Source organism: Pipistrellus kuhlii, unplaced genomic scaffold, assembly GCF_014108245.1.
Source record: "Pipistrellus kuhlii isolate mPipKuh1 unplaced genomic scaffold, mPipKuh1.p scaffold_m20_p_3, whole genome shotgun sequence".
Lineage (NCBI taxonomy): Eukaryota > Metazoa > Chordata > Mammalia > Chiroptera > Vespertilionidae > Pipistrellus > Pipistrellus kuhlii.
Window position 1 is genome coordinate 161,638,147 of NW_023425529.1, and position 26,264 is coordinate 161,664,410.

The following is a 26,264-nucleotide window of genomic DNA, read 5'->3' on the forward strand; positions in this document are numbered from 1 at the left end:
TCCTTGACACGCTGTGTGTCTTCAAAGTCTGATGGTGCCCATAGTGTGTTCTGCACACCGCAGATTTTGACCAGTAATGCTGTATTTCCTCAAATAAATAAACAAGCTGTATTTATAGTCAAGTACAGCATCTATTATTTCTTTCCAGCTAAGGAAGTCTTTGGGTTGGGAGAGTCACCAGCAGCCAGGAGCTCCCCGAGGGAGCTGTTCTAGAATGGATGAGAGAAGGCACGGACGGGCAGGGCAGTGGGTCTAGAGTAGGGGTGTCGAACTCAATCAGAGAAGGGGCCAAAATCTAAAATCCAGCCTAAATCGCGGGCCGAATGGTTTTACTGAACAGTCATAAACTGTCATTGTGATGGAAACGCAGCAGAGTGCAGTGATGACAGCGCGGTGCGGGCCACATTGCAAGGCCTGGAGGGACGGATTTGGCCCGCGGGCCTTGTGTTTGACACATGTGGTCTAGAGCCTAGAGCTCTGCAGCCTGCCTGCATCCTGGTCTTTCCCAGGCGTGTGCTCCCCTCGCTGGCCCAGCCCCGATGCGCTCCTGGGACTGTCCACCACAGCAGCTCATCGAGAGCACCAAGTCAGACATTGGCAGCTCCTCCCAGACGAAGGGCACAGGGGAGCTTCCCCCACAGAGGAGCAGCGTGGTGGCCCCAGAGCAGCTGGCCTCCCCAGCGTGGATGCAGACGCCACTGGTCTAAGCAGCAGTGAGCAGCGTGGCCGCCATTGCCTTCCCGCTAACACATCCTGCTGCTTAGTGTCACCCGGGCATCTGCGGGGGGCCAGGAGACACGAGGCCGAGACTCTGCTGGGACAGCGTGGGGAGCATGGGGGATAAATTGGGGTGTGGCTAGGTGGATGTCATTGTAGGCCCTCCTCTGCCACGCGGCACCTCCATGCGCCTGCTCAAAAACAGCGTCACTTCTCGTAAACAGAGTTTCAGGTCCGACAGCATCTTCCCCAGGACGGTCCTCTTCCCTGGCTGTCCCTCACCCATTCGCAGTGCATCTCCCACTGAGCTAAAAGCCCAGGTGTCTTTGGCACCTGGAGTTCTGCCCAGTGCAATGGGGCAGGGGCTCACCAGGGGCTCCGGGTGGGAGTGTAGAGCTGGACTTGGGCTGTCGTGGCCTCTGCAGGAGGTCAGACCCCAGCCACCCCCGAGCAGGCCTCAGGAGCAGGCTGTGCTCAGCAGGGCAGGGGCCTGCTGATGCTGTGAGCTGGGAGGGCCCCCCCCCCCCCGGGGTAGGCAATGAGAGTGGAGAAGTCTGGCCGCAGGAGGAGCTGGGCTGTAAAGGGCCTTGCCCGCCACCCTAGGAGCTCGTGCCCTGATCCTCCTTGGATGTCTCGAGGTGCCCAGGCCCTGGAAACGTGCTGTGAGGGTTGTGCTCACAGAACACTCCTCCCGTGGCAGGTGGAGGAGGGACCGTGAGGAAGAAAAAGTTGCGAAGTATCCTGCAAGCCCAGGTTCAGAACCAGATCGTGACAGGAACGAAGAGAGGAGGTATGGATCAGGGTGGATGTCAGCAGCTGCTGCTGCTGCTGCAGTGACAGGTGCCCCCAATAGTGTGAGCCTGCGGGACTTGGTGGCCTCCACTTGAGTTCTCTGCCAGCGCCCAGGCAGAGGCAAGTGTGTCAGCAACATCATAGGCCAGTGGCAGGTGCAGAAACAGAGCCTGCAAAGGCTGTGGACATCTGCTCAGTGAGTTTACAGGACTGTCCTCTCCAGGTGTGTCGGCTCCAGCACTGGATTCAAGTGCCGGGTCCCTTTTCTACCCAGCCTCCCCTCCCCTCACCCCCGTTCTTCCTGCTCACAATCTTGCCTGCAAAGCAGCTGCCTCCCATCACCTGGGAGCTCCTTAGCATCTCAGTGCCACCCTCCTCCAGGCAGCCTGCACTTTAACGAGCTCCCCGGGGATCCCCGTCTATGGGGCATCCCCTTTATTCCGTCTTCCACGTTCTCAGCCCCTGGGGGGCGCTCTGCACTCAGCTGCCGCCGAGGACCCTCTGGCACTCAGGAGCATGCGGCTCGCACCCCGCTCTCCAGGGAGCGCAGATGGACAGACCGGGAAGAGCAGCATCACGCAGCCGCCCCAACGCGCGGCTCTGCAGCCTGTCTCCATCCCGGGGAGGCATCCCGGGGCCAGGAGGTCCGGACCCTGCCCCTGAGCGGCAGCCCCACGGCGCTGAGGGGACTGACAGCGGCTGAGCGCGGGGCTCCGGCAGGGAGGGTCCGGACGGGCGGCACAAAGGGCCGCCGCTGCTACTGCTGCAGGAGCCGCCGGAGTCTCAACAGTTAACTGTCCGCAGGCAGCATTAGCGGCCGCCGCCGAGGGCTCCTGCTTCGGGGAGGGGACGGGGAGAGCCAACCCGAGGCCCCGGGGAAGCCGGCGGGCAGGCGGCCCTGCAGAGAGAGCACCGGGGGGTCCGCGTCCCCGCGGCGGGCGGCGGCGGAGCCCAAAGATGGAGCCTCGCAGCCTTCCTTTGTGCGCCCGGGACGGGCGTTCCTGCAGGCAGGTCGCCGCCTCCTGACGCCGCCGCCGGCGCGCTGGCGGGCGACAGCATGACCTTAAGTCTCATCTCTCTGCTGTCCCAGGACATCTCCGGGCTGTGGCTGCTCCTGAAGACCAGCACAGGTGCGTCAAGCCTGCGCTTTGGCGCTTTGGCTGTGAATGGAGGGTGTGCAGGGAGAGGGGTTCCGGGGGACCTTCTGGGGATGGCTTAGCCCATCACCCAATAGGCCAGCTTCAGAGAGGAGCCAGGCTCTGCCCGGCCTCTTTAGAGGGATCCAGGCTGGGGTAGAAATGGGAGTCCTGCTCCACGGGGTGGGGACGTCTGGCATCGCCCTGGTTTGGGGCTGTGGCCACCTGGCCCCCCTCCCTGCACGGGGTTCTCTGCCCGCGGAGTAAAGGTGCACAGTCGCCACACTCACCCTGGGAGCTGGAACGGACTCTGGGGGGCTCCTTTGTTCCAGCTTTCCTACAGATGTGCTGTGGGCCCAGCAAGGGGGACCAGAGCCTGTGGGTGCAAGAACTGGTCGCTGGCAGTGACTCTGGGCAGAGCTGCCCCGGCTCCTGCGCACAGTGCACTCCCATCAAGGGCTGTGCAGGTGGCAGGAGTCAGGACCAGTCAGGCGGGTGGACAGTGAGGGGCCTGTCCTGGGGGGGGGTCTACGTGGGCTTCATTTGCCATCCCTGCTCCCAACTCCACTGGAGGGTAGGCACTTCCGACTCAGGCCTCCTGCAGACTGAGAACAAAGACCCTGGAGAGGGGCTGACGGGGGTTTCCTGGCTGAGCTTCTGAGGATGGATCGGTGCTCGTTCTGAAGTGATTGGTCATAGCAGATGCTTCGGCCAAGGACCGATGAGTAGTTCCTAAAATAGAGATTTTGTAAATTTTAATGAACTGGTTCAGCCTTCGACATCGGCGGGGCAACAGTAACGATAAAGCATCGAGTTTTATGACGCAGAGACAGTGTGTGAGTATCCACTGAGGGCATGGATTTCCCCAACAGATAAGATTCAGGGCATTCCACCCCCTCAGGTGGCCACACTGAAGAGCCCAGGACACAAGAGTCACTCGTTTTTAAGCCCAGGACATAAACAGTGTGTGTGTATAACGAAAAGGGGAATGTTTTCGTATTTGAAGTCAGTATCAGAGTGACCATGCTGGAAGGACCCCTGAAAAGAATGCTTTCTCATTATTGTCTGGAATTTTAGAAATCTCACAGATCAGAGGCCTTGCCATCCCATAACCGCAGGCACTTGATTGTGGGGAGTCCTCCCTGGTGGCTGTAGGTCATTTGTTTTCCTAGCTAAATACTAGTTTTAGTTCTTACAACTTTGCATTGTAAAATTCTTAGTGATTCTTCTCACACATACGTTATTTTTTTTAAAGATAAGTTGTGCTTTTGAATAAATGTCCCGAGGGAGCTTGGTGCAATGAAGGGTTGGAGGGCCTTCTCCCCAGTCTCCAGAAATCATTTGCTGTTTTCTTAAAAAAAAAAAAGAAAAAAGAAAAAAAAAAGCATTTGCTAGATTTATGAAGAAACAGACTTGTTGGTGCATGCAACAGTAAATCTTTCTTTCAATGGAACTGCCAGAGGTATTAGCTCTGCGGAGGGTTGTGTAACTGGCTACTGGTCTTCCTGAGCGCCTGCTATTTACAAACAAGGTCACGTGCCTCTTCTCCAGTCACTTCTGTCCGGGTTGGGTGGGGAGGGAGCCAGAGGGGAAGTGTGGCCCCTGGCTGGTCAGGAGCTGGGCCCGGAGCACACGAATGATCTTAGGTAAAAGCAATGTGAGGGAGACCGCAGTCTTATTCTCCGTGTCCAAGGCCATCGAGAACCTGAGCCGAGGAGGATGGCCAGTTTGAACCACGATCTCTTTCCAGCCTCAGATGTCTCCTGTCTTGTCAGTCATGAAATCAATGAGGTTGACAGATGTGCATGACCAAACCCTGAGCCGCCAGCTCACTCTCCAGTCCACCTCTCTGCCACCCCTCTTCTCTCCTCCCCCCCCCCCCCTCTCTCTTTCTTTCTCTCTCATTGTCACTCAAATGCTGCAAGTCTCTCCCTGTCTCCTGTGTGTCCCTGAGCAGGGCAGGGGCTCCAAGGTCAGGCTCCCTGCGGTACAGCGTCCATGAAGTCCCTTTGCCCCCGCTGTGCTCTGTGCCCCTCTGTCATGGGGCCACCTGGGGGAGGCTTACGATGAGATGAGCGTGCCCTCCCGTGGTCCCCTGCCCCCGGGCAGCCTGATGCTCTCCACACCGGGTGTCATTGCTTTTGTCGGATGGGGATGTTGTGAGGAAGGTTTCTGCAACCGCTTGCTTGTGTTTTTGACTTACAGAATTCTTAGTGCTTAGAAAGTGGGACTAAGTAGGCACACCTGCAGATCAGGGGAGAATTTTGGAGACCTTCTGGAGTGTCCGGAAGGAGCTTGGTGGTAGGAACCTCCGTCTTCCCCTGCGCGCTGTGTTCTGTGAGCAGCTCTGCACGGAAGGACACGTGAGCCCCTGCCCCAGCGTGCCTCCTGCCCCTTGGAGCCAGGAAGGAATGACGTGTATAGAAATTGTTTGCATTGATTTCCCTGATCTTAGAGGGTTTTGTTTTTGTTTGTATGTTGACACGTGATTGTTTTAGAATGAGTACGAAAAGAAAAAAAAGCCATCAGAAAAACCTCCTTCATTTCTATACAGCAGTGAGCTCCTGTGGCAGGTGTGTGTCTTGTTTTTGCCTGTGTGTGTGGTGTGTCTGTGTAGTTGGTATTGCTATGCGGGGAGAGGGTTGTATGGTGTTTTTGTCTGTGTGATGTGTCTCTGTAGATGGTATGTGTGGTATTTATACGTAGTGTGTGCATATGTAGTGCGTGTGTGAGATGCTAAGCCATACCTGCTACTTCAAAGGAAGCAAAAATGCTGACACCTCAGACCACATGTGTCAAACACAAGGCCCGCGGGCCAAATCCGTCCCGCCAGGCCTTGCAATGTGGCCCGCATCGCGCTGTCATCACTGCACTCCGCTGCGTTTCCATCACAATGACAGTTTATGACTGTTCAGTAAACCATTCGGCCCGCGATTTAGGCTGGATTTTAGATTTTGGCCCCTTCTCTGATTGAGTTCGACACCCCTACCTCAGACCATAACACTGTGGGACTCTGGGGGGCCAGGTGTTTGGGGACTTTGGCCAGGCTCCTGAAGGGGCCCCGCAGCTGGCTGGTACACCATGCTGTTGGGGGCCCAGCATGGCCGGAAGCTCAGCCCAGAACCTGCTCAGGGCTGACATCATCTGCTTTCCCTGAAACACAGAAGTAGGAGCTTTGGGAGAGGAAATGAGACACTGGATTAACGGTGAAGGCTGTGCTTGAGCTGGTGGTTGTGGGGCACACTTAGGAAGAAGCTAGGGTTCTTCTCTGCTTTCTCCTCCCTCCGTCCTCCTCCTCTCTGCTCAGGGCCTCTCTGAGGCCGAGGCCGTTTGTCTTCAGAGTGGCTGCTTAGGGCTCCCTCTTTGTGGAGAGATCAGGCTGTGTGAGCCCCAAGGAGCCCTTGGGACTGACCACAGTGGGCAGCCCCGTTCCCTGTCATCTCCGGGAGCCTGGAATCTCCTGGTGGCTTTCTTACCCTGGCCCTGCCCAGACCCCTGCGGAGGGCTCTTTTCCATCCCGCTGGCTGCACTGCAGGCACGGAGGTGTGCGGAGGTGTGCCGTGTGCGGGAAGGCTCCGCCCAGTGCGGATCAAACACAAACAAACAGCCCAGTGGCAGGTTCTGCCTAACTGGGCCCGAGGGGAGGTGCTCAGAGGAGGAGCCACACCGTCCACTGAACCGCTCTCCTCTTCAGGGACTTGAGTCCGTGGGAGAGCGTATTTAAGCCGCAGCTTCGCTGATTAGCCAGATTTCCTCAGGCCAGGAGAAGGATTTGGAATTAAGACCTATTTCCTTAGGACCGTGGTCGGCAAACTGCGGCTCTCGAGCCACATGCGGCTCTTTGGCTCCCTGAGTGTGGCTCTTCCACAAAATACCACGGCCTGGGAGAGTCTGGGTTGAAGAAGTGGCATTAGAAGGAGTTTAAGTTTAAATAATGTGGCTCTCCAAAGGAATTTCAGTCGTTGTGCTGTTGATATTTGGCTCTGTGGACTAGTGAGTTTGCCGACCACTGGGTTAGCCCATTGGATGAGCAGTGTGAGAAGTGACTCCTGGGGCTGGGAGAGGAACAGCCGTCCCACTGGGTGGCGTTCCGAGGCTGGTTCGTGCACCAGCACCCTCTCCCAGGGCCACTTCCCAGCTCTGTTTCCAGGAGCTCACCAGGCTCTGTGGGTCCCCTTGGAGGGTGGGGGGTGGGGGTAGGCGGTGGGGGGGGGGGGGGGGAGAAATAGGGGAGGGGGCAGGAGGGGCAGGTAGGAGGGGTATGGGGCATGCTGGGTCTGCAATGGCTCTTTTCCACCCGCCGGCCGAGCCAGCCCTCTGCCCCCGCAGAATGGGACCTCAGCCAGAAAGGGGTGATGATGTCACATCTGTGGGCTTGTCAGGGCCACATGAGCTGATTTCCGTGAAATACCGGGCAGCATGTTCCCGAAGAGAAACGTTGTCAGTAGGGAAAGGTCCACAGGCATCTGTTGCTGAGCCTTCTAGCAGAGACCCTCCAGTCAACGCACGAGCTTGGGGAGCACCGGCTGAGTGTGCGCCCTCCCGGCCTCATTCGCGCCGGTTCTCCCTCCACAGTACCTGGGCCCCCCTCCGCTGGCTTCCTGCTGGCTTGGCAGACGCCTGGCAGATCTCCATGAATCACCCTCGCCCATCCCAGCCTGCCAGGGCACTGAACATGGCCCACACATAGTAGCAAATAATAAATTCAAACCCCGATGTGCCCACGAAGCCCCCGTGTCCGGGCCCTCCACGCCCTCGCACACCCCGCCCCTCCCCTGGTCCTGCAGGTCTGGTCACCGGCCGCTTCTGCAGAGAGGCCCCTCAGGGGAGCCGGGTGAGGCCCTGCGTCTGCTATAGTCATAGGCATGACCGTCAGTCACAGGCATGACCGTCGTGCAGGCCGGGACCAGCCCCTGCCTCTCCGCCAGGGGCTGTGCCTCGGAGCTCGAGTTAGCTGGGGCTTTGCTGTGATGCTTTGGGACATGATTGGTGAGATGCCTCTAAAAGCAAACTGTGCACTTAGTTTTATGATCAACTCCATCTCCCCTGATATTTGCACCCAAAAGTAGGTCTGGTGTGAGTCATGCCACCATCCGGCTTTTGATCCACTGCTACCAAAGGAAAGTCTGAAGATGTGCTTTTCCATAGCGCACCCAGGAGCTGCCCTTTAACCCTTTCTTTCAAGGCTCCCTTATGTCTCCCGTTGGCAGCAGGGTGGACATTCAGGCCGCCCAGCCTCCCGGCTTGCTGCTCTTTGACCACGCATGTGGCATTTGTGGGGAGCAGCTCCCACCCGCAGATGAGGACCCCCTCCTGCCCTGCTCCCCAGGCGCTCGGAGAACAAACTTTTGAAATGTTCTCAGGCCGATCCCTTTGGTTGTTAAGCCCACATGGATGCACACTGTGCCCCACAGCCGTGGAAGTGATGTGGTCTCCTGCAGCGTTAAGCAGAAACGACTCTCTTGGCCTGGGAATTTCAAACTGAGACGTTCCCATGAGGTGCCATGCTGCCTTCCATCTTGGCTTCCCCCTTGGAAATGGGAGAGGCCTGTGGGTGGGACAAGCAGGAGCTGCTACGAGGTCTCAGAGCAGCGAGGGGTGGCTGGGAACCGAGCGGGCCGGCCACACAGGTTTCTGAAAGGCCGGGGGGTTGGGTGGCGGCATCTTCTTCAGGGACACCACATCGGGGTGGGTGCAGAGAAAGCCCTCACCTATGGCTAGAGGGTTCCTTCTCGGTTCTCTGCAGGGCCCGAGGTCCTTGGTCTGAGTGAAGTCCCTCAGCCCAGACACGGTGCCTGTCTGGAGCCCGGGGGTGGGCCTGGCCATGGAGCCCACAGCCCAGGGCCCCCACTCTGAGAGCCAGGGGGGCACGGCATCGAAGAATGGAGGAGTGAAGAACCGAGTAAGTGAGACGGCATCGTGGAGGGCCGGCTGCCAGGGGTGCCTCCTCCCCTCTGCACCGCAGCTCAGCCCCCTCCTCTCCGTGGCTCAGGAGCCCCCGGGATGAGATGCTGCAGCCCTGAGCAGGCCGGCGCAGCTCCGGAGGCTGTGGCCAGGGCGTGGCAGGACCACGCTCACAGATGTGCTGTGGCCAGGACGTGGCAGGACCACGCTCACAGATGTGCTGTGGCCAGGGCGTGGCAGGACCACACTCACAGATGCGCGTGCTGCCTGGCTGGGCTGGCGTCCACGTGCCGAAGCTGCTCCACGGCCATCTGCACAGGGCGGGTGCCAAGTGCGAGACAGGCCTGCATTTCACATCCCCGTGTGGGTCCTTGTCTGCACCCATTTCTCTGGTCGCCTTTGTGGGCCTTTAAAACAAGACAGAAACTGTGAACTCCGGAAGGACTGGCCCAGCTGAAGGCTACATACATTCATGAAGGCCACGCAGGGAGGAGCTTAATAAATGGGGTGGTTTAGTAGAAACAACAGGCCACACAGCTCTCTCGCCATCTCTCCCGTTGGACACGGCAGCTCCTGGGCCCTGAAGCCTCGCCCACCCAGCCGCATCCTACCTGCCTCCCCAGCCTGCCCTGTCCTGACTGCTGGGGCCCCCCACCCGCCTGGGTGCCCAGCGATTGCAGCCAGAAGCGCCATGCAAAGCTGTCCGCACGCCTCGGTTACCCAGCTGGCGAGGGTCGAGTCCTGTGCTCCCTGCTGCATGGCCTGAGCTGCTGTGTAGGATGCCTGACCTCAGCCTTCCCCCTTGCTGAAACCTCACCCTTCAGGGTCCTTAGCCTGTGGAGTGAGCTCCGGGGAGTGCTTCCCGCAGCTGCATGGAGGCACGCCCCCATGCCTGATCCAGGGATTGAGGGAGGGGCCTTGCCACCCAGGACATAGAAACGAAGCTGCCAAGGAGAGACAGGAGCAAGAGGGTCACGAGAACATGGCCACGCTCGTCCTATATCCAGCCTCAGTTCCATTCCAGAGTGTGACAGCTGTGTCCCCGACTCCAATTCTTCGCAGGCGCCAGCTCCCTCCGCTCCGAATGCAGAGCTTTGCTCTCAAACAGCCCCCCGAGCAGGTTCCTGAGCAGAGAGGCAGAGCTGAAACCACACTGAGCACAGGAGACGGAGCACCCGCTGGGTGCCTCTGGACACCCTCGACCACTGCCCAGAACAGGTGGGAGGGAGCAGGGACCCCTCAGCAGCTCAGCCCCAAGCCCCAGCCCAGTCCCCTGTCCTTCATGATCCGGACCACGCTGAGAACATGGCCGCATGAAACCCTGTTGTATTTGGGTCTCTTTCTGCCCCTCCCACAGGACAGGTCTCTGGACCGCTGCCCATCGGATAGCCAGCTATTCTGGGATGTGGCAACTGATGTGTCCCCGTCCGGCAGGACAGGTGCCCGGTCAGTGTGAGCCCACTCAGTGGCCATCAGAACAAGACTAACATTCGGAGGTTGAGGCCTGAGAACTAGAGTTCCAGGGGAGGAGGGGGAGAGAGAGACAGAGAGAGGCCTGCACGTCTGCCCAGGACTGAGCTGTCCTCCTTGAGCCCCGGTATGCAAGAGCCTGCGGGTCTGTACTGTGGAATGCTCCCTGCCAGGGCCAGGCTGGATCTCACCCACATGTCTGCTCAGAGACCCTGGAGCAGTGAATGCCCTGGGCCGTGCACAGCACCTGCCGGTGCAGCCTGGTGCCCACTGCCTCAAGCAGGTGCCGATCCCGAAGTCCCCTGGTTGGATGATTCCTCTGTGGGCAGCCCAGCCCTGTGGTGGCGTGGGGAGAGCTGAGTCCCCAGGGGAGCTGTGGCCAGAGGCAGCAGGACCCAGAGCCAGCGTGCGTTCAGCCTGCAGGAGAGAGAGACCGGGAGCTGAAAGAGGAGAGGGACTGCTGAGGTCTCCAAACTCTGGAAGGACCTGCCTCCTTAGCCCGGTCCTCCTGTGAGGAGTCCTCCAGCCCCGTGCTGCCTCCAGACGTGGTTCTTGGGCATTTTGGCCTCGGCCCCTTTCCACTGTGAATTCTCTGCTCAGGATTGTAGAAAGCTTTGTGTTAGGTTATTTACCGTATTAGAAATTAAAACAAATTTTAAAATACCAAACTAAATTTAAAAAATAACAACGATAAAGCCAATATGGTAGCACAAGTAACATTTTAAATGAAAAAATAACTGTATTATCCAGAACAAAATAAAAAGCGTGAAAGCAGTGCCATTGTTTTGAATTTTGCACATGTTCCTGATCTCTGAGATAAGGTTCATGACTGCTTTCCTGCAGCTGGTTGGAACCATGGTATGCGATTGCTAGAAAGACCCACGCTCTGGTAGGGACAAGGGAAAGCCAAAACTCTTAGCAGTATTATGAAAGTGGCATCTCCTTGTGGAGCCCTGAAGGAGCCATTGACTGAAATGGCAATTTCTTTCTCCTTTTTTTAAGGTTCTTATTTACTAGAGGCCCAGTGCACAAAATTTGTGCATAGGTATGGTCCCTAGGCCTGGCCTGCGATCAGAACCTTCTTCCCCAGCTGCCCGCAGCCAGCCCCATCCTCACTGCCACACAACCCCAGTTCCCCATTCACCATCGAGTGATTGGGGCCTGCAGGCTGGGGGCAGATCCTGCATTGGGTGTCTGCCCCCTGGTGGTCATAGAGACCAGTTATTTCACATTAGGTTGATTAGCATATAACCCTTTTATTATATAGGACTAGAGGCCCAGTGCACAAAATTCATGCACGTGTAGGGTCCCTAACAGCTGCTTGGCTACTGGCCAGGGCCTTTCTTTGTTGTGCGCTGCCCCCTGGTGGTCAGTGCACGTCATAGTGAGCAATTGAATTCCTGGTCAGTTGAATTCCCAAGGGGACACTGTGCATATTATGCTTAGATAGATAGATAGATAGATAGATAGATTTTGTGTTAATCATCGCCATTGATTTTTAGAGAGAGTAGAAGGGAGGGGGAGAGACAGAGACAGAGAGAGAAATATTGATGTGAGAGAAATACGTGCATTGGTTGCCTCTTGCACACTTCCTGAGCAGGGCTGGAGATCAAGCCTGCAACCAAGGTATGTGCCCTTAACCAAGAATTGAACCCAGGATCCTTTGTCCAAGGGTCAATGCTCTATCCACTGAGCCAAACTAGCTAGGGCTGAAATGGATTAAAAACCAAACCCAAATCAAACTGCAGGGGTGACGTATGCTGGCCAAGGCACAGCGCAGACTGTCCATGCCCAGGTGTTAGTAACAATTAATACCCACCACACGCCAGACACCGTGCTGGAGGTACTCACCGAGTATACAAGCCACCCTGGGAGCTGGATGCCATGATCATCCCAACTTTACAAATGAAGAGCAGCTCAGAGAGGTTAAGTAACATGCCCAAGGTCACACAGCCCCAACTGCCTTCAGAGCTCTGGCCCACTTCCTGGGAAACCAAGGATCCCTGTGGATAAGAGGTGACTTCAGCAAAGGAAAATGCAGCCTTTGGGCTCCAGTCCCTCATTGAAGCAACTCAGAAGGTTACACAGAGGCGAGAGCAGTTCTGAGGACAGCTTGCTTCTGTGGCCCTGGGGACAGTGTGCAGTCAATGTTCAGGTTTAAAGACACAGTTGACACTCTGGGGAGCCCCGGCCTGAGCTGCAGCAGCAGTGGCAAAGGCAATCCCCATCGCTGACAGCATTCTCCTCTCTGCCCGCAGCAGGGAGAGCCGGCTTAAGATCTTGAATGGCAATAAATATATTAACTACCAACAACTGAGTTTAAAAAACAAAACGAATAAGTAGAACAGAGCAGATCCATGGACGCAGAGAACATGTTGACAGTTGCCAGATGGGAGGGGCTTGGGGGCAGTTGAAAACGGTAAAGTAAAGAGTTTAAGCAGAACAGGTTGGTTGTTACAGAATAGTCATGGATGTAAAGTACAGGGTACATAGTCCATAACCCTATTAATAAAAGCCTAGTATGCTAAATGTCCAGTTGTCTGGTCTTTCGTTCAACCAATAAAAGCATAATATGCTAATGATATGCTAAAGCCTCTCAACCTCTCACTATGACATTCACTGACCACCAGTGGGCAGACGCTCCGACTGGTAGCTTGCTGCTGGGTTCTGGGTGTTTGGGACTGAGCTAAAGGGCCAGACATGCCCTGGAGTCCTCCTGTGGTCCCTCTCTATCTGGCCAGCCTCTCGCATCCCTCCCCGGCCCCGATCATGTACCGGGGGGTCCCTCAGCCTGGCCTGTACCCATTTGCAATGTGGGACCCCTTTGCAGATGTCAAAGAGGCAGTTTTGGCCTGATTCCACAGGCCAGGCTGAGGGACCCCAGTAGTGCATGAATTTGTGCCCTGGGCCTCTAGTATTGTAATAACTATCAATGGTGTCAGACCTGTTTGGATGATCGCCTAGTAAGTTATGGAATGTTTAGTCACTGGGGTGTAACTCCTGAAACTAATACAATAACGTATGTCAACTATAACTGAAAATTTTTTAAATGATTTTTTAAAGAAGAAATCTACTTGGGCTTTAAAGAATTGATACAAAATTATGATAGGATTATGTAAAATGCCTCTGCTAGTTGCTAAGTATCTCTTTAATCATTAATGCAAGGGTAAGGAACTTAGGAAATCAAATGTCACAGTGAGGACCTGACTCTCAGCTTGTTTCTGTTACATTGCACTTTCTCCATGGCTGTCTGTCACGCCAAGCCCCTCCCCCCCCCCCTGCCCCATATTAGAAATGTCCCCTCTTAGCATCTCTATTTCCGAAACCCCATTTCCTAAGAGACACCCACCGTGATGCTCCCTCAGACTGGCTGACACCCTTGCCCCTCCCATCTTTAAGCTGCTGCATCTAGATCCTCCTCCCCCCTCCTGGCCCCATCACTGCTGTGTGGTTTCAGGCAAGCCTCTCAACCTCTCTGTGCCTTAGTTTGCTCATCCAAAAAAAACGGTATAATGCTCTTCCATCTCTTGGTTTGTTGTGACAATTAAATGCATGAATACATAAAAGGTATTTTAGCCATAGTTGTACTCGACTGCTATTTCTGTTATGATTCAAGAATTTCTATGTGAGCCAATAAAAATGCAATGTACAATAGTTGCTCCAGACAGCCTATCAGAATAGGAAATTCTTGCATTTCTCCTGTACTTCCCATTATGCCAGCTGGTCATGGTGTAGATGTCCAAGGCATACTTGCTTCCTTGACTGATTGAAGACCTTGGTGGGGCTGGGGGGGCTTGTTTTTACTTCATCTGTGCTGTTGGCTTAGTGAGTGCTTGTGTTTGAATCTCATTTAAGAGTTTTTCCTCTGCTTTAATAAGCTACCTAGAGTAGCACTTCCCCAAGTTCATCCTTTTCAACGTTAATTCTGCAGTAGTTAGGAGCTATTACCCTCTCCCCCCAAATCTGCGGCCAGCTAAGTTTCTTGAAGTTTCCACAAAGGAATATTTGTCTGTGGTGCTTCCCACGCGTGTTTGACTGCGGAGCCCTTCTCTCCCTGACCTGGAAGAGGGCTTCTCGGAACATGCAGTCAAACCATCTTCTGGGAGTTCGGCCCCGGAAGCCCCAGGAGTGGGAGCTGGGGCCCCTGGGAAAAGGCTCCATGCCGGTTAGGATAGCCCGGCGGATTGTGGCCTTGGCCTGCGTGGCAGCTTCGTGTGCTTAGGCAGGCTGCCAGGGCCTGTGTTGGGGAGGATGCTGAGGCTTGCTGGAGCCAGCACGGGGCGGGATGGGATAGAGAACACCTAATGCACTCAAGAGAAGCTTACGGGCTATTCTGCGTGTGTGCTTAGTGAGGCTGCCAGCTGATTCCTGTGCAGGTGTGAGCTACAGACATGTTGGGCGCATGGGCATACAGCTTGGGAAGAGGCAGTTCTGGAGACTACACTGTAAGGAGTTTCACGGGGCCTCCAGGGTGCACAGCTTTAGCTACACGGATAGTGCACACTGGGTCCCATCCAGCCAGTTCTGCGTGGTCACGGGCCCCCAGAACCCTCACAGGAGAGGGGGGTGGCTCCAGCTTGAGCTCGTCTGGTTTGCTGATGTCCTCCACCAGGTGCAGGTGAACCAACACTGCTTGGTGGGGGGAGGTGCTTTTTCTTGATAACAATTTCAGTCAAGCACCTTTTCTTATGGGGTCTTTTATTTTAAACTAGAGGCCTGGTGCATGAAATCTGTGCACTGGAGAGGGGCGTCCCTCAGCCCAGCCTGCACCCTCTCGCAGTTCGGGACCCCTCCTTCCTTACCTCCCTCCTGCAGTGGAGGCAGGAGAGGTTCCCACCACTGTGCTCACCAGCCGTGAGCCCAGCTTCTGGCTGAGCTGCACTCCCCCCATGGGAGTGCACTGACCACCAGGGGGCAGTTCCTATGCTGTGCGTCTGCCCCCTGGTGTTCAGTGCAAGTCATAGCAACTGGTTGTCCTGCCGATTGTTCTGCCCTTTGGTTGATTTGCATATTAGGGTTTTATCATATAGGGTTTTGTAAGGACTTGTTTTCTGAGATCAGGAAATCAGGGAGAGCGTTTGAGTGAGTTAACAATGCTTTGCACAAGATGTGAAATATGTATGCCTAATTCAGTAATAACTTGGGAGGTGCCATGAATGAGCGTTCAGCTGCCCACGGAGTGTAAGCCTCAAACATCTCGAGTGGCTAGATCACAGAACCCTCCACACAGATTATAAATAGAATCGGAGATGCCGCTCCTGTCCGGACCACAAGGACTCAACAGCTGGCGGAGGAGGCATGCATCCCACCCTGGACGCGGGCCCCACACGGGGCGTGGCCGGAGCCCGCGGCCTCCCTTGTTCTGTCCGCACGCGCTTTGCTCTCGGCTCGGAGATTCCTGGCGTGGGCTTGGTGAAATAGGAATCCCACCCCGGGGAGCTGGGGAAATAGCTGCACTTGACTCTCCACCCTGGACTTTGGAAAGAGATCACTGTTTTATTTTGAGTAAAAATAAGCAAAAGCCAGATACAGAGAAGGGAATTAGCACATAAGAGACTTGGCGGCCCAGGCCTCTCACCAGCTGCCGGCCCCTTTGCTCCATGAGCCTTGCTAGGGCTCCTGCGACCCTGGGAGCGAGGTCCGAGGTCAGCAGGAAACAGCGGGGACCAGCCTTTGAACTAGCATTTGGGGCTCCTGTCAGCACTGGGGCTCACTTGCGCTGGGACATGTGCCACCTGTTCGGTGGATTTTCCAGGCCCTGTGAGTTCTACCTCTGCTCCAGCCCCGTCACCGTGTGCCCGCTCGCCACCTCCGGAGGCCGCCGGTGAGCGGAGCCCAGGCTCAGAATGCCCCTTGGAGTGGCCGGGCACGGGTGAGGTGCTGCCCACCTCCGTGACAAACTTGTCCTACAGTAAAGCAAAGGCTTGAGTCGATTTGCAAGAGGAAGTTTGCCGCCGCAGCCTCATTGTGTTCGGACGAAGAGATCCAAGGCCGAAACTCTGAGATTGCTGCCCAACCCAGGCAGGATTCAGGGAACAGTTCTGTGGGAATACAGTCCAGCAGCTGAGGTGTCTCCCTCTTTGTCCTCCTCTAGAGCTGAGCTGGGTCCCAGGCCAGGTAAGACCTCGTGAGTCAGGGATCATTCCCACTGGAGGGCTAAGCGGGCTGTTGGTCCCCCGCCATGGCCCAGGCAGGGCAGCCTTCCTCAGTGGGCTCCCAGACCCAGGCTCCCCCCCCATCCCCGCCCCCCTCCCTCCACCGTCCTGACAACCCTGTCGGGGGTCGGAAGAGAAGCACCGTCTTATCCCACCCTGACTCAAGGCCCTTTTGAACCTCTCTCCTCACCAGTGACTCTGTGATGGGCTAATTGCTGGGAGTCTCCGCTTACACCGAGACAGGAATGCTGGAAGCCGGGCGCTGTGTGTGAGGCATTGTGCTCTCACAGAGATGTTCTGTAGCAGAGCTGGGCCCTGCCTGACCCTTTGATTGAACTGGCGGGCAGGGTGACCCCACTTCCTGTCCCAGACATCTGACCTCGGAGCAGCTGGGTATGTGCACACACAGTGAAGGAGGCACGCAGGGGCGAAGGCTCACTTTTCTCACCATCAAGCACCTCCGTGTCCTTCTGAACCAGTGGCCACGGCACAACTCCTGCACAAAACCAAACACATCGGACAAGAGCCTTGAACAGGCACGGTCAGCACGGAGGGCAGAATCGCCCTGTCCTGGGGTGAGAACAACGCTGCAGGAAGGGGGAGATGTGACCCGTTGTCCAGAGCCCATTGTCCCAGCAGCTCCGTAGGACAAGCTCCATCCGGAGCCTGGGCCTTATCCTGGCGGGAAACATTCCTCATTGCTCTCAGCGTTCTGAGGGGCGGCCAGTGGCCATTCACAGGTGGATGCTTTGGAGATCTTCCCTCTGTGTGCCCCATCCCTGCCTTGTGCGGTTTCCACACAGCAGCCCCATTTTAAAAAAAATGTATTATATTGATTTTTTTTACAGAGAGGAAGAGAGAGGGATAGAGAGTTAGAAACATCAATGAGAGAGAATCATCGATCAGCTGCTTCCTGCACACCCACCACTGGGGATGGGCCCGCAACCAAGGTACGTGCCTCTGACCGGAATCGAACCTGGGACCCTTCAGTCCACAGGCTGAAACTCTATTCACTGAGCCAAACTGGTTTTGGCTCAGCCCCATTTTTCAAACCTAAAAGGGGGCATCGGATACGGGGTGCAACAGTAGAGTCAGTTCTGCCCCAGGAAGCTCACAAGGGTTGGGTGCCACAGCTAGGCGGCGGGAGAACGCCTCGAGGCAGGCGGCAGTCTGAGCCTCTGTGCCCCATGCAGCTGCCACCCACCAGAAATTCTGGAACCAGCCTATGTGCCAGCCAGAGAGGACTTTGCCGGGTTAGAGTCCAAGGGATGCCCTGGGAAGCCATCTCTCCTCCTCCGCTGGCGGCCTCTGCTCCACACATTGTTCTTTGAGCTCCTTCCATGGGAGCCAGTGAGCTGGGCCCTGGAGGTAGGGCCACCGTGAGCTGTGGGCATCGTGGGTGCTGATGGGATGCTGTGAGGCCCCGGCCCAACCAGGAAGCTCCCTGAAGAGTGACATCTTAGGCTGCCATTGAGCTTAGGTGAACAGAGAGGAAAAAAGCATAATAAAGAGGAAAGCTTGTGCAAAGGCCCTGAGGCTAGAGGGGCCTTAGACGCTTTCAGAAAATCTAAGAATGTGAGGGTGGGCATCGCCTGAAGAAGAAGAAGGTCAAATCCACGTGAACACGGGTCCAGCCACTAAGATAGTCGCTGTCACCAAAGGTACAGAAGGTCAGTAATACCAGCTCTGTCTCCGGCACCTGGGAGAGCCGTCTGCCATCAGGGTGAGCCGGGCAGAGAACGGACAGCCCATGGCGTTCACAGGGAGCTTCGGAACGGGAGAGTTTGCTGCCGAGAGCAAGGGCTACCTCAAGCCTTTAGAATCCAATTAAGAGTGATTATAGAGCTGAAACCAGTTTAACTCAGTGGATAGAGTGTCGGCCTGCAGAATGAAAGGTCCCAGGTTTGATTCCGGTCAAGGGCATATACCTTGGTTGCGGGCTCATCCCCAGTAAAGGGTGTGCAGGAGGCAGCTCACTGATGTTTCTCTCTCATCGATGTTTCTAGCTTTCTGTCCCTCTCTCTTCCTCTCTGTAAAAAATAAAATAAAATAAAATAAAATAAAATAAAATAAAATAAAATAAAATAAGAGTGACTGTAGAAATGTTCACTGTCTGAGGCCCTGACATCCACCGTCTTCTCTCTTCGTGAGCTAGGGAAGCCTGGAAGTTGAGTGCTGGCGGGAGATTCCAGGATCCAGGGCAAGGTCACTAGGATGCTTGTCGCTGATGCTGGGTCCACGCTCGGTACAGGACTGGCCAGCTCCGTGTCCGCACTATTTCCCGCGGCCCCCGGGACGGCTCCGGGCTTAGTTCCCAGTGGCGTGGTCCTCCCGGGGCTGCAGAGGTGGAATGTGAGGAAAAGGAGCACACGTTCCAGATGTGACAGTGTGATTATTCCTTCCGGTGGGGAGAAGAAAACAGCAATGCAAAACCTAGACTTCTGGCTGCCGCAGGCATCGCACATAACTCGTGCCAAATACATGAGGCGTAGACAGTCCTCAGCCACCTCATCTGGAGTTAAAGATAGATAGTCCAAGCTCTCGGAGCAACGATTTTCATCCCTGTTTTTCCTCCCTCAAAAGCAGTGGTTCTCAACCTTTCTAATGCCGCGACCCACAGGTTGAGAACCACTAGCAGGGTCGCCTAAGACCATCGGAAAACACAGATGTTTACATTACGATTCATAATGGTAACAAAATTACAGATATGAAGTAGCCACGAAAATAATTTTGCGGTTGGGGTCACCAGGACATGAGGAACTGTGTGAAAGGGCGGTGGCATTGGAAAGGTTGAGACCCACTGCTCAGAAGAAAACCATTGCTGAGACATTGCGAAGTGCATGCTGGGAAGTGCCATCTGTGCCACCAGGCCATCCAGGGGAAGCCCAGCGCAGCGCCCGACGCTTTGAGTTCACCGTTGTTCCTTTCCTGACCCGAGGGCCGCCGCTCCCTCCACGGGGCCCTCGCAGGCCCCGTCGCCCTCTCCCCCATCCCTTCCTCCTCCGCACGGGCAGTGGGGGGGCCAGCCCGGGTGGCGTTTGGCGGTTCCACAAAGTACGCAGCCAGGATCTCTGGGGCCCGCCTCTGCTTTCGTGCGTGTCGCCTGTTTCCACTTGCTGGTTTGCAAGACCAGAAGAACAGGATCTAAGGCTGATCTGTGCAGATAGCATGTTGCTTCCTCCCCTGGAATTCTCAGGGTAAAAGATCTGCAGGGCCCATATTTCCAGGCTGTTTGTGGCCCGGGTGTCACACTGTGTGTAGAAGAATTGACCTCGTGGGCCATTTGCAAGGTATCGTCATGGGTCCTGAGCCTCTTGAGCAAAGGGTGTTAATGCTCAGGTCTGCAGACCTGGCTGGAAGCGGGGGGGTCTATGACATGAGACATTGGCCATACACACACGCTAGCTGGCCTGGCGTGGACTGAGAAACGCAGAAGACGCAGTGCGCGCCCAGCACGTCAGTCCGCCCGCGACACCCCAGCATCACCCACCGGGCAGTGACCTCACACCTTCCGTCCGTCCCCAGGTTTTCCCCTAGAGTCTTGCGAAACCGTTTTGCTCCCGGTGGATGGCACCAGGGTGTGGCTGGCGGTGCTGCCAGCGTACTCCCAATCCCCGGATCTAGAACTCGCAGCCTGCAGCCTGCTGAGCTGTTTTTCCTCTCAGCAACCGGGCTGGGGGCCGTGGCTCAGCACCCTCCTCAGGGTCATTGTCAGGCCGGCGGTGAGGCCCCACACACGTGTGCGTGTTTGCAGGCTGCGAGCCCACAACTACAGGGGCCAGGTTTCCTCTTTGATTAGCACGTCCTTGCATAGGCAGCAGGTAAGGGCCCCAGGGGTTGCCTGGATCACTTCCAGAACATGGGTGGAGATAGATTCCCGGAACAAAGCGTGTCTGTGTTCAGGGCTGCTCATTGACGACTGGCCGTGGGAGTCAGCCCTCCCGCTCCCAGCCCTTTCCCCCTCCCCGGTGTCTCTCCTTCTGCCTGCATGTCGTCCCTCTCCGCGCCCCCTCCCCGCCCGCCGGCCCTCCTCTCGACCTGCCTTTCTCCGTGCCTCTGACACACACCACATTTTATATATTGATGAATCACTCGGCACATCGCTTTCGGAGCTCAGAGAAACGAAGCTTTCTGCGTATTGGAAACTGGACTTTTGTTTTTTTCCAAGCATGTGACCACCAACCCCTCGGTGGTCTGTGGATGTGCGAGGCTGTGGGGGGGCTGGCCCAGACTGGGAGCCCGTGAGGCTGTGTTTCCACCGAGTGACAGGTGTGTCCGTCTGTCCGCTCTCCCCGCAGATGAAATCATGCACCAGGACATCACCCCACTCTGCGCCGCCGACATCCAGGACCAGCTGAAGAAGCGCTTCGCGTACCTGTCCGGTGAGTGCCGGCCGCCAGGGAGCACAGAGCTGGCGTCTGCGGGCCAGGGGGTTGGCATCAGCCTCGGTTCTGGTTCTCTGTGACCTAGTGGTCGGCAAACTGCGGCTCGCGAGCCACATGCAGCTCTTTGGCCCCTTGACTGTGGCTCTTTCACAAAATACCACAGCCTGGGCGAGTCTATGTTGAAGAAGTGGTGTTAGGAGAAGTTTAAGTTTAAAAAATGTGACTCTCCCTCCAAAGCTATTTCAATCATTGTACTGTTGACATTTGGCTCTGTTGCCTAATGAGTTTGCCGACCACTGACCTCGTTGGACCTATTCCACATGGTGGGAGCTGGGGACAGGCCACTGGGTGCAGCCTGCCTGCAGGGTAACCAAGGGCCCAGGCGAGGCTGTGGCAGTGCCTGTGAAGAGGGTGGTCCGGGCTAGTCGGCACAGCCAGGGGAAGAGCCGGCTGCAGGCCCGCTGGGTCCTCAGAGGGATGCAGCCCCAAGCGCTGCTGGCTGAAGTCCCCTGGAACCCAGAACTTTCCTGCCGCAGGTGAAGTAAGTGTACGAGGGTCGTCAGGACGCAGCCTGATTGGAATGTTGTGCAGCATTTAAAATAACAACCACGACATTTATAAAGCACAGAAAACTATCGTTCACCATGTTAGGAAAGCAGCGGGACACCAGCTTTACATTCAATTATGTAGAAAGATGCACCCACAAAGGTTTGGAAATAAATGTGCCCAATGCTATGGTGGCTGCCCATAGCGGCAAAATATTAGCTGATTTTTTTGATTCAGCTCATTTTTTTTGTACACTCCAAATATGTTCCTTCAATATGCATGAATTCATTTCATAATAAAGAATATGATGTTGGCCCTGACTGGGTGGTTCAATTTGCTGTACACCTCATCCTGTACACCAGAAGGTTGTGGGGCCCAATTTCCAGTTGGGGCATGTAGGGGAGGCAAGCCATCAGTTTTCCTGCCGTTGATGCTTCTCTTTCTCTCTTTCTCCCTTCTCCTCTCTCTAAAAATTAGTAAAACCACATCCTCAGGTGAGGATTTAAGATATATGTAATTGAAGAACACGCTCTCAATATTTTAAATATATTTTTATTGATTTCAGAGAGGAAGGGAGAGGGAGAGAGAGAAAGAGAGAGAGAAACATCAATGATGAGAGAGAATCATTGATCGACTGCCTCCTGCACGCCCCACACTAGAGATGGAGCCTGCAACCTGGGCATGTGCCCTGACTGGAAATCAAATCCTGACCTCCTGGTTCCTAGGTGGGCGCTGAGCCACTGAGCCACACCGGCCGGGCGATGCTCTCAGTGTTAAGTGAAATATCCCATGCTTGTGAGAGACCAGCCGTATCCTGCTGCTGATGTGGCACCGACGCTTTTGCTGTCTCCCCAGGTGGGCGGGGGCAGGACGGCAGCCCCGTCATCACCTTCCCGGACTACCCGGCCTTCAGCGAAGTGCCCGACAAGGAGTTCCAGAATGTCATGACCTATCTCACCAGCATCCCCAGGTGCGTGTCGCTACACCGCCCCCCTCCCCAAGCCCCCAGGCCTTTGTCAGACAAGCAGACTGTGGCGGAGGGGAGTTTAGGAGCCGGCCCAGAGTTATCCGACTGAGCCGTGAGAGATGCCTGATCAGAATCCAGCTGTTCCGGCTCCCCGACTGGCATCCCTCCCCTCACCTGTGGGAGGCATCTGGTTGCAGCCTGCACCTCCTGGGTCCGGCTGCGCCCAGGGGCCTTTCCTCCCTCTCAGTCGGTGTCCGGTCACTTCATTAGACGAGTGAGACGATGCCGGGGACGGGTCTTCCTTTCTGGGGAGGGACGCCGCGGGCACGGACGAGGAGGCCGTGAGACTCTGGGCCCAGACCTGGCCCCCAGAGGTGTGAGGAGGTCACGGCACACTCTGACTCGGGAGCCCTGCTTCTGTCAGGATGCAGTGAGCAGCCTTGCACGAGACCTTTCTTCCTCCTTTTACATGCATGCGGGCGTGGTAGGGTGGGGAGACCTTGTGTATCGGAAGCTCAGCGTCGCAGGCGCCGGGATGCACTCCTTCATGCCTCGCTGCCCGCAAGCACACGTTTTCGAATCTGGGTGATGTGAGCTCGGTGAAGGAGTCTAGTCCAGAAAACAGACCAAAGCAGCGAGTCTGATCAACTGACGCGTTACCTGCAAACCCCACCCGTCCGTAGCGACCCATCACCACCACCAGTGCGGGGCGATGGGCGATGTGTAGGCTGTTCCAGCAGCCTGGCAGGTGGTGGAGGAAGGGCGGGCGGCCGGGAAAGCTGGGGGAGGCTCTGGGCAGACGTGGGTGGTGAGTGACCCGCGGCAGGAAGAAAGCGGGCAGGGCGCTCCCTGGCTCGGCGGCGTGGGGTCTGTAGTCACCCTCTGCCATACCCGCTGCAGTGTGCCAGGCTGCAGGTGGCCGAGCTGAGGCAGGAGGCCCGCTGGCCAGCTCTTCCCCCTCCAGGGGGCTGAAAGTAGGACTACCACACCGCAAAGCATCTCCAAGGGTCACTACCTTGACCCTCGACACTGCAGAGGCAAGAAGGCAGTTGTCTTGCCCATTCTGTACACGAGGCCTCTGGACCTCAGAGAATGAGGTCCTAAAGTAAGATCACGCCTGGAAGGTTCAGACGCCCCGGATGCTGTGAGGCAGGGGTCCCCTTGGGGTGGGGACCGGGGACGATGCTCCCGCGCCCCACGCCCAGCAGCAGGATGCTTAAATGCCACGTGACCCGCTGGCCCTGGGGACTCGCAGGGACAGACCACCAAGGGGAGAGGGGCAGCCGTTTGAGCCTAAAACGATGTGCCTGGCAGTGGCTTCAGGGAAGACCATGTTCTACTGATTTGAAAGGAAAGGGGGGGGGGGCACTGGAGGGGGACAGTCTCGCTGGTCTCCCAGAGTGTGGGCTTCTGCCCCAGCTTCTGGAGTCTCCCCTGCAGGGACCATCTCCCAGGGGTGGGGGCAGTGGTACCTCCAGGAGAGGCCATGGCCCTCATCTCTCCCTCCTCTCGGCCCCTCGGGCCCAGGCCTCTCTCCAGAACCCGGCAGAGGGGGGAGCTCCGCAGAGCTCAGTATATGGCGTCACTCCTCGGGGGCAAAGCCATTCTTGGTCCTCACACCTTGGAGCTATACGCTGGCACGTCCCCTCCCCTTTATTGAACCTCCTTCCGCTCATTTCCACTTTAGAAAACCATAGAGTTCGTTGTTCAGAGACCTGCTTCCCGTTGGCGGGACTGTAGCTGGATAGGACCTGCGGAATTCCGAGGCTCCGTGTCCAGGGGAAAGGGTGTGCTCTGGGCTTCCGTGTGTGCTGTGTTTTATTCACATTTCTCCCCTGTTGAGGTTGATGAAAAGCCCAAAGGCTGGCATAGTGGATCTGAGCCTGTCAGACCCAGGGCACCCTTTTCATCCAGAAATAAAACTCCTACTAACCAGGAAGACAGTGCAGCGCCCAACCTAGCAGGAAGGACCGCCCGACCGGGAACAGAAACCAGGTGACCCGTGTGTGGCAGGCTGCATGGGACTCGTGAAGGTCAGGAGGGCGCCCGTACCGTGTGCACTGAGTCCATCGGCCCCAGGGTGCTATGTCAGGCCCAGCACCTCGAGGGGGTGAGACTGAGGATGTCATCTGTGGAAGAGGGAATAATTTCCGGTGAAGCGCTAAAGAAGGAGAAAGAGCAGCCTCCCACAGGTCACACGGCAGCTGCATTTCTAGGGAGTGTGTCCGTTAAAAATCCGTGTCTGTAGGTATGCAAGAGTCCCAGCATTCCTGTCTTCAGGATGAGGGACCAGCTTGGTGCCAGGGAAGGTTGTAGACAACGGAGAGAGGTGTCCAGAGACATTCAAAGTGGCCCCAGGATGCACCCTGTTGAGCACCCATGTGTGGGGCAATCCCTTCCTTCTCCTGTGAGCATTTGGGGGAAATCATCTCCCCACCATAGCCTCCCCGTTTACAGGAGGAAGGGTGTGCTGCCACCTGATGGACACAGCCAGCATTGCAGTCAGTCCCCTCCAGTGTCCGTCCTAAACCCATTGGAGTTAGGAGCTGGGCAGGCGCTTCTAGAAAGAAGGGACAACTCCTCACACAGGCAAGTCATCGGCACGGGAGTTACTCCAAGTGGCTGCTGGGCCAGCAGGGCCTCTGGGTAGAAAGAGGGCAAGTTAGAGCCAGGCGTGCGCTTTTAAATGTCAATGCACATGAAAGGGACCCATCACCTGCAGACTGCTCTGAGTCTAAGAGACACTACCTCCTCCCGTTGTTCACCGGGCGTTCAGTGTATCCTCCCAGGAAATATACTGATTTTAGCTCTTCTTCTGTCACTAATGCAAACGGCAGGAGCCCCAGCGTTAGCCATTCCACCTGATGAATAGTTACTGATCATCGTGAACTGTGACACTGAAACGGGCTGGCTTCGGCCAGCTCTATCAGATGTAACTGATTGTCCTTTGAAACACGACTCAGTAAAAGGGATGTGGGGGGACTTTATGATTTGTCGGCAAGTGTATCAGCTGGCGTCCAGCCAACGTGGTGACCACGCTGTGGGGATGTCCCTGCGAACTCTCACCTTGGCTCGAGGGCTGAGTCTCACCACTCAGATGCCTGCCACCCTTGCAAATCCTAATGGGGTTGTTTGCCCTCATCTGCCAGGCCTGGGTGGGGGCATCCCCAGGGACTCAAGAGGACAGGGGACAGTGAACCACATGTCCAACCCCGGACAGCGGGCCTGTGACCTCCCTACAGACAGTCGCACGACAGAGAAAGGCACAGGGGGTGCTCTAATTGGCTCCCCCATGTCTGTTGTGTGCTGGCCAACGTGGACCTAACAGTGAGCCAAAATAGACAGAATCCTGCTGCTCACATTCTCAGTACACTAACTAAAATGTGTGCAGGGATTAGAGTATAAAAAGGAAGAATGAGAGAGAAAGGAGGCGAGGACCCAGGAGGGGCAGTGAGAGGGGAGCCCCCATGAAAGGGTGACTTATAGACTCATGGGGTACAGTCATCACAAGGGCCCTCAGGAGGGGAGGGGGGAAGAGAGGAATTCGATATGGCCTAACTGATGGCCTGGGGGCAGCAGTTACCTAAGAACAGAAGAAGCATGTGGGAGGGCCGTGCTGGGTTTGAGGTCACTTGCATGTCCAGGGGGCCTCTCGGGTTGAGGGCTGGTACCTCTGGGTGCCGGGAGGTGAGTCTGGAACTCTGGGGTGAGGTCCCAGCTGGGTGTGGACTTGGGAGTTGTGGGCTTTTGGATGGGGAGGGCTCCAGAACTGAGGTGGTGGACAGGGGGTAGGTATTCCAGCTGGGGTCTCTAGCAGGGAAGGCCCACCTACAATAGATCCTGTCGGGCTGTGGGGGGCTCGACACAGGTGGAAAGGGTGCTTGATCGGTGGACGTGCTGCGCCTGCAACTACTTAAGATCCCCTTCTCTCTCAGGATTCCCACTGTGACAGCCCATTACTGGTGGGTGACGCAGGATGAGAATGAGGGGTCAGTGCGAGTCTCAAAGCCTGCAGGCCTCTGGGAGCCCCGAGGGTGTCCAGGAACAGCTTTGGTGAAGGGTATGGAGTAAAATGCTTATTAGAATACATTCAACAAAAATGGGAGGCAAGGATTCGAGCCAGTGGGTGCAGACAATCCTTCCAGGGTTTTGCTGCCCAGAGGAGCAGAGAAACGGGCCGGGAGCCGGTGAG

The 26,264-nt window shown here is 56.2% G+C and overlaps 1 protein-coding gene across 11 annotated transcripts in view; it reads left to right on the forward strand.

Annotated features, from left to right (window-relative positions):
- MCF2L (MCF.2 cell line derived transforming sequence like) overlaps positions 1–26,264 on the forward strand; it is a 184,655-nt gene that overhangs the window by 105,720 nt on the left and 52,671 nt on the right. For 10 of the 11 annotated variants that reach the window (XR_006742985.1, XM_036457221.2, XM_045588795.1 and 7 more), the window contains 2 exons: positions 20,473–20,556; positions 21,961–22,075. Coding sequence is in view for 10 of the 11 variants with exons in the window: in XM_036457221.2 (XP_036313114.1) it covers positions 20,473–20,556; positions 21,961–22,075 (199 nt within the window). In the remaining variant the exon portion in view is untranslated. Of the gene's footprint in view, positions 1–2,043; positions 2,640–20,472; positions 20,557–21,960; positions 22,076–26,264 lie in introns of those variants that run through there. The other variant, XM_036457229.2, reaches the window with a different exon arrangement.